Source organism: Danio rerio, chromosome 19, assembly GCF_049306965.1.
Source record: "Danio rerio strain Tuebingen ecotype United States chromosome 19, GRCz12tu, whole genome shotgun sequence".
Lineage (NCBI taxonomy): Eukaryota > Metazoa > Chordata > Actinopteri > Cypriniformes > Danionidae > Danio > Danio rerio.
In genome coordinates, this window is record NC_133194.1 from 20,716,820 (window position 1) to 20,734,076 (window position 17,257).

Here is a 17,257-nt window from a genome sequence, read left to right on the forward strand (position 1 = left end):
AAGGAAAAGAAGCATAGGAAAATGGAGAAAAAAGAAGTCCAAACATTGTTTAATAGAATTAAAAGAGAAGATGTTTAAAAATATATATTATAAAGTAATATAAGATAAAAAAAACAGTAACATTTTGAAGAAAACAAGATTTGGCTTTAAAAGATAAAATTATGTTTAAGTGCAATAAAAAATTGTTGTGGAGTAAGTTGACTGTGGTCATCTGTTTTAAAGTCAGCTACAGGCTGTCATCTGAGCCAACAGCTATTTGTAGTAAAAGCAGTGAGTTAGATGTAAAGCATAGACACTGAGGAGAAATTAAAGAACAGCATAGTGAGTTCAAACATTTTATAGTTAATATTTTATGTACTTAAAACTAATTGACAATTAAAAACTGCATTTCAGATTGGAAAAATGCTTAAAGTAAACAAACATGTAGAGTTAAAATAGTACTATGAACTTGAAGCTATTGCAGAAAAGATTTTGAACAGTTATATTAGACATTAGGCCACCATATAGTACTGTTGAATTAAAACAGGTATGGAAATGTTAGAGAAATTAAAACAATGTAAGATGTAATGTAACTAGTGAGGAAACACTAGAATAAATTAGGAAAAATAAGTGAAGCACAATCTGAAGCCAAAGAAATTAATTATAAGAACATTTAACAAATAGAAAATTAAGCATATTTACATATGATAAAAATGATTGAGAATTAAAGAAAATAAGTTGTTAAACAGTAAACAAAAATCGATAAATAAATAAATTAATTAATAAAAAAAAATGGATAAAAGGAGTCTTTATTTGATGAAGGAAATGGGAAAAAAAGAGCCATGAGCTAAATTCTAAATATATTAATTAAGAGGACATAGGGATGAACTTTGGGGGACTGTAGTCTTGTACCTACCAGACATCTGAGTGCACTGGCAAATGGAAAGGTGTTTGAAAAACACAGAGCAAAATGGCTGTTGACACTTGTGACATGCTACAGCAGTGATGCAGGCACTGCATACTCAGGATTTACTGAGGACTGAAAAAGCTACATGTGTTCAGAGACATTCAAAAGAGACACTAACAAGAGACTGATGAACTGATCAAAAAGAAAAAACGCTCCACCAGAACTTTACATCAGCTGAGTCAAAGAAAGAAGCCAGCCCAAAGAGAGAGGGGGAAAAAGCTGAAAAGAAAAGACTGTAGCGCCAATCTGGAGCTAGTTGTCTCAGGTTGCGAGGGGGGATAGTCTGACAGTCCATCTCAAAGTAGCTCCTAAAGTCCAAATTAAGTTCAAGCATTACAGAAGGAAAATTAAGAACAAAAGTGTAGCTACCCTTTCTTGTATCAAATCAGACTCCTGTCAATTTGAGAGAGAAATTATTATCATGCAAATTTTTAAGTAAGAAAAAGTGTTATAAGGAAATTCTACAGTGAAACTTTAAATGTGTAATGATAAATTATGATGAATGTTAATATAATTTAGGTTTAAGTTTTAATAGGTGTAATCATAAAAGTCCTTAAAAATTGAAGGATAAATTACAAGGCAGTAGATTGACTAAAGAAAAATAGAAAAAGCTTTTGATAAGGCAACTAATAATTTGGACAATAAATAAGAATTGAATTAAGTATAGAAGTTAAAATTAAGCAAAGGAAATATCTTAACATAATCTTATTGTGAATGGCCTAAATCAATATTGGATATTGAAAACTGGAAAAATTCAAATCTAGAAAAATTATTTATAGTTAAAGAGAAGATTGAAATAACAATTTAAATTAATTCATAGGACATGATAAGGTCAAAAGGTAACAGTTCTAAATTACTAAAAGAAAAATCGAAAGAGAAAAGTGTTTAGAAAACAATATAAGGAATTAATAAGGAATAATAGTTAAAACAGAGCAAAAAGGAACCTACAAAACATACCATAAGTTTAAGTCAGCTAATAAAAAAGTGCATCAAAATTGTATAAACAACTAGTTTAATGGGAGTGTGTTAGGAAATAATTATGAGCAAAAGAAAATAACTCAAAGACAAAAAAAGAATTAATATATAGATCAGAAAATAAATTAGTAAAGGAAAGAAGTGTCAAATTCCCACTAAATGATTGTCATTACAGGACTGAGATGCAGATAAAATCAGCCAGCACAGTGAGGGTTAAAATGGATTAGATGCAGATCTGTCCAGAAAGAAAACCACTAAATGCTGAAATAGGTAAAAAACTCTATTGAAAAGTGTAAAAATATAAGAGCACTAATAGAAACATCTAGATACTGTAATATGCAATCTGTCCTAGACATTTCTATTTAAATTGAAATTTAAAGTAGTAATAAATGTATAAATGACTAATAATTTTTGATGGAATTTAAAGGCAATAATTACATATGAAGACAAAACAAGATTATGTTTAGGTTATGATTTAAGAAAATCAATAAGAAAAGATTTTCCAGCTGAAGTTCATATTGTATGTAAAGATATGTTCTTTTTTATGGTAAATATATTAAGTGCTTAGTTTCTATTGAGTTTATTTTAGGTAACTACTAGAGGAGGGTAGAAACTTGTTTGTACTTGTGTAGCTTGATGAATAGCAAACACTGTATACACCAGAATGCATAAAGGGTTAAAATTAGGGAAAATATCTTAGGATGAACACTGTCACAATATGTGGATGATTGAATTATCTGCAACTTCACAGAGCTCTAGTTCAATTAAAAGACTTGACTGGAGACCATTGCTCCAAACAGTGAGATGATGACTGTCACGGTTGCAGGTTTGTGCGCTCTTCCGGAATGTCTGTGTGATCATGTGGGTTTGTTTTGCTTTTGTGGCCCACGTGTGTTGTTTTGGTCACGTGGCCTTACGTCACTCCGCTGGATTGATTTTTCGCCAGCTGAATTACATCATCGTGACTATTTAAGTGCTACGTGTTTAATGTTCATTGTCAGTTCGTTACGTGTGCTCATGTGTGTCTCTCTGTCTGTGCTCAGGACCGTGAGGAGCTTCTGCTAGAGCCTGATTTCCTGTTCGATTCCTGTCCTGTTCCCCTAGCCTTAGCACCTCACTCTTTTGTTACACCTGCCTTTTTGAGTTTGACTGTGTTCACTCGCTATTGGATCCACCCGAACATTTATTTTGAACGTGACAGATGACTGTTTTTGGTGTTGACTAGATAGAGAAATATTCTGTAAACAAGCACAGTTGAGAAACTATGATGAGTAGATGATTAGAGGTAGCATCAGGAGCAGATTATGAAGCAGGGATAGTTATTACATCTGTGACAAGAGAAGTATTTCCTAAATTTTGAAATGCCTTCAGAAATAAGTTCATAATGGGTTTGCATTCATAAAGTATTCATGAAGTTAATAAGTGATCAATAAATAAAAAACATCTAAAGGAGTATGAAAAATTATGAATAAAGCAAAAGAGAGAATAATTGTATTATGCTCAATTACCAGAAATGGCTGAAAGAGATGAAGATGATCCATCAAGACCAACGCTCAATGAAATATGTGAAAAATAATAAACATAATGGGATTAATGTGTTAACAAGTGCATTGGTGAGTGATGGCATGGAAACTGACAGAAACAAGCATCTAACACTGCATCGCATGAACTGCTATTGGGTCGACCCTTGAAAGAAACCTTGCAAGAAACTTCACATAAGACCCTTGCAAGAAACCACATGAAACTGCATAAAACCTTGCATATAATCTCACCTATAACCTTGCACATAACTCTTGGAATGGTTTGCAAAGATGTCTAATACAGTAGGGACTTTAATGAAGAAACAAATAATTGCCATGTGCAAAGCGATATCTGTGCAGGAAACCAGAAAGGAGCCATGTGAGAGGGCAGAGATATAAGGTCCAATTGGTCCAGCTGATCAAGTCTATCTGTGGATGCTCTGGAGAGCTCAGGAGGAAAGGACCATATCTGGATGAGGGCAAATCCAACAGCTGCCAAAGTGGATGCCATTGATGAGGTACCAATGCCTCAAAGGAGCGAAGGGGAACAACTCCAGCAAGGGAAAGCTGACCAGAAACAGAGGAGCCTGAATATTCTAAAGCTCTAAACTACTAAGTGCAACGTGAAGCAAGAGTTTATCAGAGCAAAGTAAAGAGTGATTCTGATAATGTGCCTGAGTACCACATACAGCAGTGCCACAAGTCAAGGGATGATGAATGCACAACTGCAGATTTCAGAACTCAGACTCTCAACCACACATCTCCATCAACATCTTTTTAAAGTCAAGTGAAGATGCTGATAGCTTAGAAGAAGAGAAACAAGGATGAGCAAAGATCAAGATCAACATTTGATGCTTTTTACGTTTGCATATTGATTTTGTTTGCATATTTATTATAATATCACTTCAGTATAATCTACATGAGTGTGAAAACTAGCAGCTAGCACTGAACCAACTGAATTCTTTTGCTTAAAACGTTATTGTCTTTGATGTGTTAAGAGAAAAACAGAGAACAGTCTTTTACTTCCTTCAAATCAAGAGGGAAGATGTTTGGCTGGACTTCTGTCAAAGTACGGTGGCATAATCTGGTCAATTGATAACAGCTATGTGGCTTATATCAGTCACTAGATAGAGGTAATTAAGAGAACTGGATTATGAAATTGCACTTTGGGGTTAAAAGACAATAATATTAAGACTAAAGTCTTAAGAGGAGGGATTGAAGAAGATTTCTATTCTCTTAGTGTGAAGTATTTTCTAAGTGTAAAGCAGTTAATTTTCTCTTCTCAAAATGTATAGTGTTTGCAGCAAACATGCCAGCCTGTGTTAAAAATACAGTGATATGTCTGTGTAAGATGAGAGTGCCTGCACAGAAGCACCACTAGGAGAAGGCTGAGTGACTGATTGTGTAGAATAACTGAATATGTAAAGCACTGATCATATATGTTAAATACTTCTATGAAGCTATATGTGTCAGAAGATAGAATGAGTAACATATTATCAAGTTATTATCCTATCATAACAATGTATGTAAACACTTAGTTCCTTTGCATAAGTTGCATCTATACTTTGCTGACACAGACCTGTAACATCTCTGCTGACATGAGCTAGTGGGCTGAGAGCCAAGAATAGCAGGACCCCTTAGACTAGAAACTTATTCAAAAATGGTCAAGAGTTAAAAAGAGACTTAGGGGTGTGTCAAATAATCCTGTATAAAAATTGTAACAAACACACTGAAAGTTTAGAAGGTGCAGGAGAGACTTCAGAAGGTGTCCAGGAGAGACTTCAGAATGCTCTGGGGTCTGCTCTGCTCTTTCTCGGCTTTATTATGGAGAATAAAGTCTATTTTCTGATATTCAAAACCTCTGGTCTGAAGTTATTATCCTATCATAACAATGTATGTAAACACTTAGTTCCTTTGCATAAGTTGCATCTATACTTTGCTGACACAGACCTGTAACATCTCTGCTGACATGAGCTAGTGGGCTGAGAGCCAAGAATAGCAGGACCCCTTAGACTAGAAACTTATTCAAAAATGGTCAAGAGTTAAAAAGAGACTTAGGGGTGTGTCAAATAATCCTGTATAAAAATTGTAACAAACACACTGAAAGTTTAGAAGGTGCAGGAGAGACTTCAGAAGGTGTCCAGGAGAGACTTCAGAATGCTCTGGGGTCTGCTCTGCTCTTTCTCGGCTTTATTATGGAGAATAAAGTCTATTTTCTGATATTCAAAACCTCTGGTCTGATAATTTGTAATTGATTAGACGTCGAATTTACGACACTGCCTTCTTTCAATTTTAGTGAAAATACAAAACACACCCTCTCTTTTGCTGAATATCAGTTTTAATAAGCGATAATGGCCATTATGAAAGTATAACATACAATAAGTTTATACATTATAGGAAATAAAGGCAAGCGATCAGTCAATATACAGAATGTACATGGATTAATCATTAACTTATCTTTGCGCTTAACCAAAACACGTTACCTGTGAACAAGTAATAGATTCCAATGACCAAAGTCAGGGAATATGTCGTTAGATAAAGACAACAAGATGAATGAAATATCCCGTTTAGCAAATATAGTGAGATTAGATCCAGCGGGAGATGCTTAATGAGCAGTCCGACTAGCAGAGCTCTCATCTGGGTAGAAATTCTGCAGCGCTTGCCCGAGAGTGTGTGTGTGGTCACGTGCGTTTTCAGAGCTTTGGTGTGGACGGAGAGCAGTTCAGAAACGCTGGGTAAAACACTAGTGTGGACGCGGATCGTTTTCATTCTAAAATGCCGTTTTAGAAATAAAACGCACTAGTGTAAACGGGGCCTGAGTTTGGTCAAACAATTTTGAGTAGACCAACTCAGAGTTAAGCGTGCACACTGCAGCTATAAAAAGGCATTATCAATGGAGCACAGATATTACGAGTCACCATGGCAACATCTGAAAAAAGACATCAGCATTTCTTTCTCCAGCTGAACTTGATGTGCTCATGCAAAGATATAGCAAACATGACCATATATTTATTAAAGCAACACCATTGCATCAGTAAAACAGAGACAGTTAACATTAGAATACAGTTGCTTAAGTTAATGCATAAGTTAACATTTAAAATATTTAAGTATAATAAAAAAGTAATGTAATGTGTAACGTTTATTAACTTTTCACTTAGGAAAAATTGGGGAATTGGCCGTAATTTTGAAGTTATTTTAGATCTAATTGCATTAAATTATATAAAATAGGCTACTGCATAGTTTTTTTTACAACAAATTTGACAAAACAAGAATGCATATAAGCTTACCTTAATGTTCAGTGGAAATGTTTGATCTAAGGTTCTCACTTTTACACACGTTAATTAGTTTAAGATAACATTTCTAAAATAGTTTTTATTGGATTTAAAAGTGCACTTGTGTGTTTGGCTTTATTACTGATCAAGTGGTAGAGGTTGATATTCATTCATTCATTCATTCATTTTCTTTTCGGCTTAGACCTTTTACTAATCTGGGGTCGCCACAGCAGAACGAACCGCAAACTTATCCAGCATACATTTTTAAGCAGCGCATGCCGTTCCAGCTGCAACCCATCCCTGGGAAACATCCACTCACACCCATTCACACTCATCCACTACGGACGATTTAGTCTACCCAATTCACCTGTATCGCATGTCTTTGGACTGTGGGAGAAACCGGAGCACCCGGAGGAAACCCACGTGAACGTGGGGAGCACATGCAAACGCCACACAGAAACAGCAACTGACCCAGCCGAGGCTCGAACCAACGACCTTCTTGCTGTGAGGCGACAGCACTATCTACTGCGCCACCGCATCACCAGAGGTTCATATGACATTTAGAATGTAATCAGAACTAAAATAGTTTGTGTATCAAGTAATAATCTAGTTACATTACCTGTCCGTCGAAGGTCAGTAAGATTTAAGCTAATTATTTATTAAAAAGGGACAAGCCATTCTCATATGCAACTTTGTTCTTTGTGTGACTGAAATGTAGGTAATAGCTATGTTTCAATCCAAAAATGCTAATTAAATTCATGTGCAAAACTGGAATATGGCTGCGTTTCCATTCAATGAATCAAAAAGAACAAAACTTGATAAAACCTGATAAACTGGCGCCTAATATTAACAGTAAAAACAGAATGTAGGAGAAGCTGTGTGAATCTTTTCTTTATTTAATAAACAGCTTGTGCCTCAGAAGACAAATGCAGACAGATAATGAACGCGTGATGGTTTTTTAAGCCAGACGCCTTACACGCCCCAGATGCTCTGGAGATAATTAATAATATAATAACATTAATACTGAAATGTTTAAGGTTTTAGAATGGTTTTAGAAATACCAAACAACATTTCAGACGTTTTACAATGTGCTCAGTGTGCTGGTTTGTCCATTCACAAACATTTTCATCATTATATGATCTCTTATAACAAACCTTTTTTAATGCGCATACTGGAATTTGTTCAGTAAAAGTGTTTCCATCGTAGTTTACGCAAAACTTTTCTTACCGAATAAAGTTTATCCTACTCAGTTATGTGCATATATTTGTTATGCCTATTTTCAAAAGTTATGTGCATCATGACATTTCCATCAACTGATTTTTTTTATGCGCATATCCAAAGTGCACATAAAAATAGGTGGGTGGAAAGGTAAGGCTATAAGGCGAGAAATTTCGCTTTGTCTGTAAAAAAAAAAAACCAACAGAAAAAAAAAGACCAACAGAAATTCAGAGTTTAGAGAATTAAACCTGCTCCTGACTAGCTTAAGTTCACAGAGAGTAAGTTACCACGATAACTGGCTCGAGTTAAAGTTACCTCATACTTTTAGGAGCACATTTTAACAAGTATATCACAGAATACTTTAAAAAAAATATATTCAAAGTCTTTTTTTTCATCCATCACTCTGCAGTCTTCATAAACAAGATAATTAAATAACTTAAACTCAAAATAATCTTCCTTGTTCATTTGACAACTTTGTACTTGTGTAGGAGAACACATTTCTGACATTCAAGTACATCAAGGCACATTGTTGCACCTGTAAACTGACAGACAGGCCTACAGTTGAAGTCAATTTATTTTGCCCTCCCAATCACTTAAAATAATCTTTCTGAAAATTTTTACAGTGTTTCCTAAAAAGAATATTCTGAATTCATAAAAAGTTGTATTTCTTATTGTTTATTCAATGAATGAAAGCAGTTTTTAATTTAAATAAAATTAAGGTCAGTATTATTAGCCTCATTTAGAAATATTTACTGTATATTTTTGATATACACAACAAATCAGTTACAAAACAATTTGACCAATTATTTCAACTTTCTAATAAAAGATTATAAAATACTAAAAGGGACTTTGTCTGAATACAACTATCTTGTAAAATAACTAGTAAAATATTTTGCACTGACTGTCAACATGGGGAAGATTACAAAAAAAGTAAATATTAGAAACGAGTTAGTTAAACTATTATGGTTAAAAATGTGTTGTAAATAAATTACGTGTTGAAGACGGAAATGAATGAAGGCAAAACTAAACGAGTTGAATATGACTTACATGCGTGACTAAAAACTATATTTGATAAATGTGTTACATCTGTTCTTTGGTACTTGCTGACTGTAAATTCAAGAAGCCTTTTCTTAACGTAAAACTATGTACAATGGATTTCTGATTAATAATGGTCTCTGCATAGCAGGACTTTCTATATTAACAGTATTAAAACCACTATTGAAAACAGAAGTCTAATATAATCAACAGTAGACAATTTAATAGCGTTTCACATCATGAACATGACTGAAGTTTAATCTTTTTATTTCCTGTGTCAATTTGGGCATCAACTTCTGTCAAATGCGGGGAACTGATGCGCGCAGTGCCGCCAGAGGGAATGCCCAAGGGAGTGATTGCACGTGACACCTGCACGCAAGAGAGGCATTCCTCTACCTTTGAGCCCTCAAATGTGTCATTAAGTTTGACATGTTTCCCCCTTACACGCAACTTTTGTAAAACTCGTTGCTGTTTCAGAGTCCTTGCTTCTAAAATATGCTTTAAAATGGTTAGTTTAAGCAAATTTGATGAACGTGATCATGCGTGTTGATCACTCTCGCTTACCGAAAACCAGGCTGAATGCACTGTACTGCACTCATACGTTCCCTAAGCACCAAAATTCATATGCTGATTTGATCCGGTACATACCGCTTACCAAGGTTACCAAGGTACCCAACGCTAGGGGATAATGCATGTTGCTAATGCAAATACTTGTTTAAACATAACCAATTTTCATTGTTTTTTTTTTTTGTCTTCAGATTCTACCGTCCTACACAGGACAGCAGATGTGAGGAGACTATAAATAACTAAGGAGAAATAATTGTCAAACAAACAGGTAAACTTAATAAACTAATAAGGAGTTAACAAGGAGAGTGGGACTAGACAAGAGCACATGACACAGAGACAATACAAGCCATGTGCTCACATAAAAAACAGGACTAGAACACGCAGCCAATGAGAGAACTCATTAACTGCGTGTTCACATGAAAGACAACACTAAAGCACGTGGTGCATGTAATCACAAACCATGTGCTAAACACATAGACTAAAAGATATGGATGCAGAATTTGTGACATCACCCATAGGTTTCTGAAGAACCTAAAAGAAGCTGCCTGTAGGCGTGGCCAACCGTCGCCATTTTGTTCGCGTGTCATCGCACCAACTGGGGTATACCAAACAAGGGCAAAGAGGCGGAGCGTAAGCAAAGCTACAGACACCTGCTATCATTTTGCTTAGATGGGCTTTCCTATGGGAGAAATGCTTAATACATCATTGCCTGCGACGGGTTTGTGTTCTGATCACATGTGCTTGGTTATATATTACATCAATAAAGTGTTTATATTAAAAAAACACTGTTGTAATACATTGAGCCATCAAACACTGTTCTAATAATGTTTTTTTACAAGTGGAAAACGCAAATTACATCCAAATACTTCAGATATAGTCTGTGTTAGTAAATGCAAGGCTATTTATGAAATCCAGGCACAACACTGTATGACATCGTTTCAGATGACTGTTCTAGAGAATACAGCTAATCAGTCAAATTCTGGAGGTCTAAAGAAAATTATTACAGGTCTAAAGAAAATTATTAATAATAAATGATCTTAAATAAAATAAATACATTTATAGAGAAGGTATACAAGTATAAAATTTCCCTCACCTGGGAAACGTAGGCCACATGAATAGTTTGTGAGCACAATTAAGTGCACAAAGCATGCCATAACATCTGATAATTGTAAGATAGGATTCAAAAAGGCAGCTGACAGTGCAAAGCCACATAAATCAAAACAAAAATACAATGTTTATGGTGAGTTCAGCAGCTAATCATCCAGAATCATTTGAGGTGAAGTGACAGTGACCACTGAGACCTAGCTGTCACTCAAGGGGCCACACCCTTAATTATGCAGACTTAATAAATCTAATATAAAGGAAACAGATGAGTTATTAAAAAAATGCACTTCCCTCACAGTTGTCATTAGGGTAATATTAGCTATATGAACCAGAATCATTTTTTGTACCAGGCTGTAAACTGTTTTTCTGCTGTAAAGTTGGTCATTTTAACAGGTGACTTAATCGAAATTTGCTCTACATGGAGCCAGGACTAGCAGAATTTAGATGAATTGCAGTTTCAGTTACTTCCATATTTGGTTCACAGGGGAAAGTGGGAGGTTGATACTTGGCTAAACAACACCAACAGAATGCAAGACACGAGCATGCGACAAATGAAAACACTTACTATGCACTCACATGTGGCATGCATGTTTTTGATCCCAATGCCAACTGAAACTGAAACCAACTAGACTGGAGCCTCAAGAACGAAAACACCATGCCGTGAATAAAACAACAAACAAACTAAGACAAAAGCAAGCATCCTGAGCACGCCTGGCTCGATCGCAGTCAAGACAGTGCTCATACAATGAGAAAGACAGACATTGATGAGATATAAGAGTGCTCGACCAGAGAAAACTTGAGCCGAGCACAACATACTAGACAAGACAGGACTAATGTCTGGACACCACCAAAACAAGAATTAGTAAGACCGAATTGACAGAATCAGACTGCATGTCTGTGAATATACTGGAAGTAGCAAGTCTTGGTAATTGCTCTGCCATAATAATTAAAGCAGCAGCATAACAGAGCTATGCCACAACTACCAAATGCATCAACATGTCTATATACATATCTATAACCATACTAAATCTAGAGTTGTCATGACAGAACTAGCTACATTTTGTCATCAAACTTTCAAAATCAATGGAAATAGAAGACTAGTTTGGAGGGATATAATAGTCCTCATCAATTTTAAAGAAACATGACTGGATCACATCTTTAACATAGTGGGTGTCTTCTTGTTGACACTTTTCTTTGCAATCATAGCTACCAGACATAATGATAATAAACTTCATATTGCATATTTGCCTATTTAACTTAATATGCTTTTAAAATTTTTCCATTCTGGGAGGATTAACAGTAGCTGTGTCTGAGTTTATTTGTGTAATACTTACATTTGAAATAAGCAAACTGCATGTAGTGGAACATTGTGGCTACAAATTTATCCACAAAGTAACCACCAACATTGGGCATCAAATTCTCCTCACATTTTACTTTACACTGCAATACTTCAAAATACAACTCTAGGGGAAAAAAGAGACAGATAGAGAGGCCATTAAATTTAAACAAATGTTTTCACTGCATAAACCAGTGTTAGAATATTTAGTTAGGCCCCATTTATACTAATACGTTTTAGTTTTAAAACTGCATAAGTTTTGCTACGGTTACGCCATTCGTCCACATTATGTCAGAGTTTTCGATTGCTGAAAACTGAGCTTTTTGGAAACGCTAAAGAGGCTGTTTTCATTTTAAAATGCTGCTGCTCTGTGTCAGTGTGGATGGGGAAAACAGAGACATCTAAAAACGAAGGTGGAGAAAAAAACTCCCGAGGACACATCACATCAGTAAATCTTCAAAGGGAACAGTGTGCTTTATAGCCTCATTCACATAACCCTGGCTACGATGTTTTACTTTAACAATAAAATGAAAACATGACATAAGGAACTGCCTATTTTCATTTTGCTTTTAGCAACTTAACAGGCACCAAAAAATATTGAGGCATTGTGTAGCTACATATTTATATGGGTGTCATCTTCACTGAAAAAGTATACATATTTATAAAAAAACAAAGCCTATAACATTACTGCCTCCTTTTATTCTCATTGAAAATACGAAACATACACCCTCTTTTGCTGAATATCAGTTTTAATAATCAATAATGGCCATTATTAAAGTATAACGTGCAATAAGTTTATACATTACGTGAAATAAAAGCAAGCAATCAGTCAAATGTGCAGAATCAGTGTACTTGGTTACATTAATTAATTAACTTATCTTTGCGCTTAGCCAAAACAGGTTAGCTGAGAAGTAATACATTCAAAAGAACAAAAGTCGGGGAATATGTTGTTAGATATAGACAACAAGATGAATTAAATATCATGTTTAACAAATATAGTGAGAATAAATCCAGTAGTAGATCGTTGATGAACAGTGAGACGTACACAGATCTCACCTGTGTAGAATGCCTGGAGCTCAGACGTCCATACGCTGCATTTCATGCCAGAGTGTGGTCAGGTGATGTGAGTTTTTGGTGGTGTAGTATTGACAGAGAGTTTTTCAGAAACGCTAGGTGAAACGCCAGTGTGGATACAGATCGTTTTCATTCTAAAACGCCGTTTAAAAACTAAAATGTGTTAGTGTAAACAGGGCCTTAGTTAGTAGGATAGCTATTTGATCTGAAATTGTGAATGTGTCATTGTATCACTGACCTGCTAAGGCTGGGTAAAAGTCTTTGAATTCCTGAACATCATATGACCCTTCACAGGACAACAAACACATCTGGTATTTAGTGAAATACTCAGCAGCTGTCAGTTCCATGTCACGTACACTGCTGCTAAAATCCCCAGAATTATATAGCTTCACAGCCTTCAGGAACAAAGCCTGAGTAGAGGAAATGAATGTTATAAAGCGATTTTTAGTAATGTAAATGTGCTTCAAATCACTGACATTAGATAAATAGGATAAGAGAGATTAAATACCTCATATGACTTTTCTTCATGGTCTATGAGGTACTCTTCTAGATCAAACAGGCTTTTATAATAGTTCACACTTCTAGATAAAAGGGGGTCCCCAGGGTTTCGCTGCAGATATGTGTGTGCTGCAGAAACGGCTCTTTCCAACTCATTCATCTATGTGCACATAACAGAAAATGATTTAGTGTCTAGATTAAGCACATAGTCTCTACAGTAGATACATTAACTATATCTCTTTTGCCATTCTTAGATTGAAATACATCTTGTCAGCGCATCTGCCTAGGTGCTGTGTTGTTTCTGTGTGTGTGTGTGTGTGTGTGTATGAGAGAGAGTGCATCCGCCTTGGTACTGTGTGTCACTTGTTATAGTTGTCAGTAGCATACAGCTGGGTGTTTTTTGGGAGGCATTTTCAATTCCGATTCATTTTTCTTCCTTAATCAAATATATACCTGCCATGTGTATAGAAAAAAATGTTAATATGGTATAAGAAACACAATCAGTTGTTGGAAAATATTTAGGGTGGATATGTTTGTAAAGCTGACTTTTGACTTTAAAAGAGTAAGTGCCCCACCAGCCACAAACCTCACAGCACGTCAAATTGATGAGAAACTAATCATAAGAATCTAATAATCATAAGAAACTAATCATAATTTAATGTACATCTATCAGTTACCTTAATAGATTTAGAATATGTATTTATTTACATTTAAAAACAGGTGTATGTAATATAGGGTGAAAAAGTATCATATGGTGTAACTTGGAAAAATGATCCCACCATATGACAGTGTCACCAAATGATAAATGTAAACATGCTAATTGTAAACTGCCACATGGCAACAATGATTTAAGAATTCCTTATCAAACTGTGTAAAAATAGTAGGTTTTTTAATGTAAATCACGTCACACTAAATGACACAAAACACTGACCACTAATAAGCATATGAGATACAGAGGTGTTTAAGTAAACAACTCCCCTCTTGAACTTCTAACACGCTTCATAGATGATACTGCAACTTTCTGGCTGAGAGTGGACCTCTATATCATAATGACGACAACATTTTGCCCATTTAAAAATCACACCATATAATGCCCATTTTGGCCAGAATTTGCTTTAAAATCATGCACAGACATCAACACTTTCTGTGTCGACTATAAATGCATGCCTAATTCTGTTACTTAAATTGTGAATCTACCAATTATTTATAATTTGCTGGGATATACTGTCAAATTATTAAACTTTGACAACCAAACCACATAACAATTTAGATGGTTAGATAAAAAATAAAAAAAAAATAAAAATAATAATAAAAAAAATAATAATAATAATGTAGAGGTCTGTAGCACGCGTCATGGTGGCGCAGTTATTTTTTTGTGTTAAATAAAAGTTTGATGGTTTTACACTATAAATATACTAATTAAAAGTATGTTTATACTTCAGTAGGACTTTAGTATACTTGACAAAAGTATACTAAATACCAGTAATACTTAAATAAATCTTTAGTGTACTACAATAAAGTACACTACAGAAAAAAACATCCAAAAGAGTTTTATTAGCGTTTTTCAAAAGTGTGCTTTAATTGCTTTAAACATTAGTTGATTTTTAGTACACTGTTTACATACTATTCCTAAGTTTAAAATAAGTTAATATATAAATAATCTATTATTAATATATTGTAGTAGGAGTACATTTTGCCAAAAGTTGTACTTAGGTACACTTAATATGAATGCATTATTATCACTAACACTTAAATTGATTTTGAGTGTGGTAATTTTAAGTTTATATTAAATTGACTTTATTAAAAATCTATTAGTAATGTATTGTAGTAGAAGTACATTTTTCCAAAAGTTGTACTTATGTACACTTAATGTGAATGCAATATTATCATGAACACTTAAATTGATTTTGAGTGTGGTAATTTTAAGTTTTTAAGTAATTTTAAGTAGAAGTACATTTTCACAAAATGTCTTTACATTTCACATATGTGCTGTAATGTTGCATCTTATTTATATATTTGTGTTCTCAGTTTTTGCTAAGTTTTTGTTCTCTCCCATAAGGTATTTTTTGGACTTGTGGTTTATTGCACAAAAAAATTAAAGTGTTTTGATGAAGCACAGATGCTGTTTTCTTTGTACACACAGCATCCCAGGTAAAAAAAAAAACTGCACTAAAGTACATTTTATTTAAGTATACTTAGTACACTTTTCAGTAATGTACTAAAAGTGCTCTATTTTCGCACACTAATTTTGTACTTAATGTACTAAAAGATAGTATTAAGTATATATTAAGATAAACTTAATACCATCTAAGTGTACTCAACTGTGCTATTTTGAGACACCCTGAAATTGAACTTAAATGTACTTTTAACATACTACATCTGTATTTTAAAAAAATATTTAGTTACAACTAGAAATACACTTGAACCCTAATTTTAAACATTTAAATATATTTATGACTAATTTAAAGTATAATAGTAATATATTAAAAGAATATACAAATTGTAAGAAAAAGAAAGAAAGTGTGCTAAATACTGCTTTCAAAGTGCTCTATTTTCCCAAACTAATTTTGTATTTAATGTACTAAAAATTAGTATTAAGTACTTTTTAAGATAAACTTAAGTACATCTAAGTGTATACAATATATAACCATATAAGGATGACCCAATATGCATGCAAATGTGATCTTAGAATCGAGAAGTAAAATAATTGTGATCACCAACACGGGAGCAGAAGATAGCAAATGAATACCGAATGAGAGGATGATGATCACTCGCGCTAACAGCTGATGGGATGCGCGCGACCCGAATCGTGAAGCAACCGTGTCTGGAACAGCATCTGTAAACGCAACTGTCATTGGTTCTCTTCAAATAAACTAGACAAAAAGTGATGAACATGCATCCACAGTCCTGATGCTTTTAAAAGCTTAAAATTTGTCTTTTGTAAGCAGCACCGGTTGCTTTCACTTTTAACAGATTATTAAATGGCCTAAAGTTAACCTGCTTTACCGGTGTTTCACCTGCATTAATTTGCTTACGGTTTTATTTGCTTTCATTTTTGTTAAAATTGTTTAATTATCGTTTTTTACAATATTGCTTAAATGGAAGATTAACTCTCTATTTATGTGCAGTCAAGTGGTGATCCAATAGATCTTTAGCCACGACAGATTACCCAGCATATTTTTGATACATGACAATAGTTTTTTTTTTTTTAAGTCAATTGCTTTTCTTTCTTTTTAAAGAAATGTTTTGTTAAATAAAAATTATAGTATACAGCTATATTTTGCTAGTTTTGACATATAAAAGATTTGTGGCTAAGAAATAATTTTTGTTATAGTTTGGTCATTCATTCATTCATTTTCTTGTCGGCTTAGTCCCTTTTATTAATCCGGAGTCGCCACAGCGGAATGAACCGCTAACTTAACCGCTAAGTTTTTACGCAGAGGATGCCCTTCCAGCCGCAACCCATCTCTGGGAAATTGTTTAGTGTGGTTAGAGATAAATTTGGTAAATCGTTAATTTTGAGCTTTAAAAAAAGTTATGTGAAATAAAAACTAATTGCAATATAACACTATGAACCCATGACTCATTTGCTCATGCTCATTGAGCAAGCTCATACTCGACACACAAAAATTTAAATGAATGAGGACGCATGTGAACACAACACAAAATTTAAATCAAGTAATTTTAGCATGTCAATGTCAAATTTATGCAT

At 34.3% G+C, this 17,257-nt stretch overlaps 1 protein-coding gene and 1 long non-coding RNA gene across 10 annotated transcripts in view; one reads left to right on the forward strand and one right to left on the reverse strand.

Moving 5' to 3' along the window:
- p3h4 (prolyl 3-hydroxylase family member 4 (inactive)) overlaps positions 1-17,257 on the reverse strand; it is a 78,568-nt gene that overhangs the window by 44,907 nt on the left and 16,404 nt on the right. For 4 of the 9 annotated variants that reach the window (XM_073931033.1, XM_021468127.3, XM_073931032.1 and 1 more), the window contains 3 exons: positions 13,556-13,705; positions 13,286-13,457; positions 11,972-12,100 (listed from right to left, as the gene is read on the reverse strand). In XM_073931033.1, coding sequence (XP_073787134.1) covers positions 11,972-12,100; positions 13,286-13,457; positions 13,556-13,705 — 451 coding nt within the window. Of the gene's footprint in view, positions 1-11,971; positions 13,182-13,285; positions 13,458-13,555; positions 13,706-17,257 lie in introns of those variants that run through there. The other 5 variants (XM_073931036.1, XM_073931037.1, XM_009294166.5 and 2 more) reach the window with 2 other exon arrangements.
- Positions 2,673-5,299, forward strand: LOC141379057 (uncharacterized). The gene is made up of 2 exons (XR_012395009.1): positions 2,673-2,747; positions 2,965-5,299. It is a non-coding gene; the product is annotated as an uncharacterized lncRNA (long non-coding RNA).